The following is a 4,232-nucleotide window of genomic DNA, read 5'->3' as shown; positions in this document are numbered from 1 at the left end:
AATCCCCCTCGCCCCGCATTCCCCTCGGAGTTCCCGAGTTAGAACTCTCATACTATTACTACTCGCGCACTCGATTTACAACTGTAATTGATACTGCTTTCCATTGAAATTTATGAGGAATATTTTGTTCGTCATTATACGATCACAGCAACCTGTTTAATTATTAGCTGGCGGATTTTTCGTCGTAACTATCGAAACTTATATGTATTAAAAAGCTCCTTCTCGTACTTGTTTGTCCTACGAGTAACGGTGGATGATTAAATGCAGGTAACTATTGAGAAGAAAACTCGAAAAGATATTTCAATACATACACCCAAATATATTATTATATTAAAAAATTACTATAAATCACCATATTTGGAAATATGTCTGGAATTAACCAATAAAATTGAATAATCAACTTAAAGTAAACAACATTGTTTTCTCTATAATATTAATAAACGTATTGTACATTATTCGTAACACATTATTTTAAGAAGCTGCAGTAATATGTGATTTGCGATTACGAAATTGTGATCTTGTTTACAATTTGATAACTGTCAAATAAACAAAATCTTAACACAATACTAACAGTTTTTCCAATAAAAAGTAGAATATAGATGTTAATTGATATCGACTGATTCGTATTTAATCTCGTATTTCTTTAACTAATTTTGCAATCTAACAATAGATTGTTTGTAGAAATAAAGCAGAATTAGTTATTTCATTATTATATAAAAAAATATTAGCCTGTTAAGCGGCTACAAAATAATATATACGGCGTGTCCTTTTTTTTAACCGGCTATCATACACAGAAGAAAAGACTATTCTTAAATCAACCATAATATATTCATATAAGCAAAAATATTGTAATCTTGCTTTAAAAATTTTAATCTTGATATAAGATTTATTTGTATTGATATAAGATTTTTAATTGAGCAAGTCTTGAATTAAGTGCAAAGTAATACTTGCATCAAAACAAATTTAATCAAATCAAGATTGATATCTTTGAAGTAAGGTTATAATATGAATATAATATGGTTGATTTAAGAATAGTTTTTTTCTGTGTAGTCTTTACTTGAAGACATCTAGAAAATTAATAACACATAGAGTAACATTTTAATAAAGTTAAAATCACAATGCATTCGTCTATTCAAACAAAGTTGAATTTAACAAAAGTAAAATATAAAATGTCTGCGAATAATTTTAGTGTATTAACAACACTATTCATATCATCTAAAAAAAAACTGACGCATTAAATTTTAAGTTAATCATACATATCCTTCGTAAAAAGATAATATAAAAATAAAAGTATTGAAGCACGATCAATGACAAATGTTGTACTGGAAAATGAAGCATTCCCCTCTCTTAATTCGATCTTTATCCCACTCTACTTTCATATAAAAGAAAAATTGTTTCCTTAATTTTAAAAAGTAACTGTGTTTTGGAAAATTATAAGGTATTATAGTAAATGCGCCAATAAAATATGAACACGAAAGCGAACGTGATCGGCTCGTATTATGGACAAAAACCGATATTATTGAGTTACTCTGCAACGCGCAGCTCTACGTAACTGTAATAATGACATGGAATGACGATGTAGCATACGCTATGACTCCCTTCAAACTCTTAACTCTGCCATTAGGCGTTTGGCCTTTGCAAAAATATAATACATTTGCTTTAATTCGTTCTATCATATCCGGCTCCAGTTTGGTACGTTATCAACTTTTATATTACAATTTTCGTATTTCAATAAAATTTCTCTGGAACTCGTATGTTGATATATTATGTTCGACATATCATGTTCAATTTCAAGTGAAATGTTTAGTGTATAGTAAAAACGCGAGAAACAGAAATAAAACTTCGTTGTGAACAGTCCATTCTTTCTATTTGTATAGACCGCGATGATGATCATGTTGTTTCTCGAAATCGTTTTCGGTAGCAGCGATGTATATATAAAGCTCGATGCTCTTATGCTTATGTTCTGCAACGTTCTTTCTGTACTGAAGATATTGTCATTCCGTATATATGCCAATAATATGATTCGCAATTTCACTTCTGCTATAAACGATTATCTCGCGATCGACAACAAGAAGAAGCATGCGATTATGCGACAACACGCATTCATAGGAAGGATGATTAGCTGCAGTATCTTATTTTTCGCTTATTTGGCTTCAACAATTTTCTGTCTGGTGCCTATAATAGCTGGCGATGGAGGAGACATTCAAGTTAATATATCTATCAAAAATCAAGCATCAGATTTACCCGTACCCTTAACATGGTCGTTAGGAAGCTATCATCTCTCTGCGAATTTATTCTTCGTGATATCTATTGTGCAATATTTTCTATTGGTGCTCAATAGCAACTGCAATTGTGGTAATTAGTTAATTGTTAATATCAACGAAGCTTGCGTATTTGTTTAAATGTTTTGCTTTTAATACAATTCGATAATAAGCTTCAATTTTTAAATTTTAGCTATTTATTAGCTTTCAGCTATTTTATTAACTAAATGCATACAGACTAAATTTGATGTCTAATTAAATAAAATATTTGTTTTAATTAATATTATATATTTAATTTTTATTTACTTTTCACTAGATATTCTCTTTTAATGCATGTCATCTATTTTATAGTTGTAATATTACAACATTTTCTTTTTTTATGTCAGTTCTGCAGCAGATTCTAACTATTAACCTTTTTATTAAAACTTTCAATGTATATAAATAATGTTAATAAAAAATTGACATATATTTATGAAGGCAGTGATTCACTTTTTCTCGCTATCACTACACATGTTTGTGGGCAAATGGAAATCCTAAAAATGGAATTTGTCAATTATGGCGTGGAAAGCAAGAACATATTTGAAGATTTTTCAAAATTGGCATCAAGACATCGTTATTTAATGGAGCATGCGGAACTTCTCGTCGAAGTAATAAGTTTCGTTTTGCTTGTGCAAATGCTGTTTAGTTGTCTTATTATTTGTTTGATCGGTAAATATTTTAAACTAGTTACTTTTTCGGTTATGTAATGTATTATTACACTTTGTCAGAAAAAAAGTGTTTTATGGAATATCGTAAATTTTTTTGCAAAACGTTCGAAAATTGTATTAGTTGCCTAAAAAAACATTATCTAATTTTATATATCTTAATAACGTAAGAGAAATATTAGGTAAACCTTGAAAAATTTCTGTTTTGATAATGTCAGAGAGAGTTAATTTGTGCATGTTGTGTTATTACGTATTTTTCAGGTTTCCAATTTATTTTGGCATTGAAATCGCATGATGTAGTGATGATAACTAAAACCATAACAGTGATGGGCGCTCTATTGTTACAGTTATTCTTTTATAGTTTCGTGGGCGACTATCTGAAGTGTCAAATGGAAGATATCGCTCAGTCTATCTACAGTTGTAATTGGTACTGCTTTCCACTGAAATTAATGAGGAATGTTTTATTCGTCATTATGCGGTCGCAGCAACCTGTCCAACTGTTAGCTGGCAGATTTTTCGTCGTAACTATCGAGACTTATATGACCATATTAAAAAGTTCTCTCTCGTATTTGTCCGTTCTGCGAGTGATGGTGGACACATAGAGAGCAGGTAACTATTGAGAGTAAATCTCAACGAAAAAATAACACCGTACATAAACATAAGCAATATCATTTTGTAAGAGTTATTATAAGACAGGATATGTCAGGAACTGAATAATAAAATTGAATAGTAAAATGAAGTTAAAAATTATTTTTTTATGATATAAATCATGTATACATTATTTTAACACATTATAAGAAGTATGCAATAGAAGTAATTGCTCTGATGCGTGATTCATAATTGCGAAAATGTAATCGTTGCTTAGAATATAATAACTATGAAATAAATGGATGTTAACATAGCTAACATAATCTTCCATTAATTTTGGATAAAATATCACAAGATTAGCATTCATTAACTATGTCCATATTTATTAGTATCATATTTCTCAAAAGAATTTTGTTAAGATAATCCAACAACAGATTGTTTGCAGAAATAAAACAGAATTAGTTATTTTTCATAATTAAGTAAATAGATTATATATGTGTATTATATATATTATTCAGAATTAGAAAATAGTAAAAAAATGGTAATGTGGTTCTATTATGTTTCTTTTGTGTAACTTTTTTATATATATATTTTAGTTATACAGGGTGAGGCAAAAGTATGGAAACCCCCGAATAAGTTTTGAGGAAGGCATTTTACAAAAAAATGTTAAATACAAAAG

General features: G+C 29.1%; 1 protein-coding gene and 1 long non-coding RNA gene across 2 annotated transcripts in view; one reads left to right on the top strand and one right to left on the bottom strand.

The window, feature by feature from the left end:
* The first annotated feature begins 1,560 nt into the window (after positions 1–1,560).
* Positions 1,561–3,567, top strand: LOC108758089 (Odorant receptor 85d). The gene is made up of 4 exons (XM_018502872.1): positions 1,561–1,692; positions 1,878–2,355; positions 2,739–2,969; positions 3,227–3,567. Exons 1-4 carry the CDS (start codon positions 1,561–1,563, stop codon positions 3,565–3,567), a joined length of 1,182 nt encoding a protein of 393 aa, XP_018358374.1.
* LOC108758094 (uncharacterized) overlaps positions 2,783–4,232 on the bottom strand; it is a 22,294-nt gene continuing 20,844 nt past the window's right edge. Inside the window, exon 3 of the long non-coding RNA XR_001939934.1 lies at positions 2,783–2,794. This is a non-coding gene — a long non-coding RNA (uncharacterized LOC108758094). The remainder of the gene's footprint in view (positions 2,795–4,232) is intronic.

This window comes from Trachymyrmex cornetzi, unplaced genomic scaffold (genome assembly GCF_001594075.2).
Source record: "Trachymyrmex cornetzi isolate Tcor2-1 unplaced genomic scaffold, Tcor1.1 scaffold1501, whole genome shotgun sequence".
Lineage (NCBI taxonomy): Eukaryota > Metazoa > Arthropoda > Insecta > Hymenoptera > Formicidae > Trachymyrmex > Trachymyrmex cornetzi.
This window is presented reverse-complemented; position numbering and strand designations above follow the sequence as displayed.

Bases quoted from the DNA above. Each gene is read 5' to 3' on its own strand.
- LOC108758089 (XM_018502872.1), top strand. From the start codon at position 1,561: ATGACATGGAATGACGATGTAGCATACGCTATGACTCCCTTCAAACTC. The intron at 2,356-2,738 runs GTAATTAGTTAA...ATATTTATGAAG, and splicing joins CAATAGCAACTGCAATTGTG to GCAGTGATTCACTTTTTCTC. The intron at 2,970-3,226 runs GTAAATATTTTA...CGTATTTTTCAG, and splicing joins TCTTATTATTTGTTTGATCG to GTTTCCAATTTATTTTGGCA.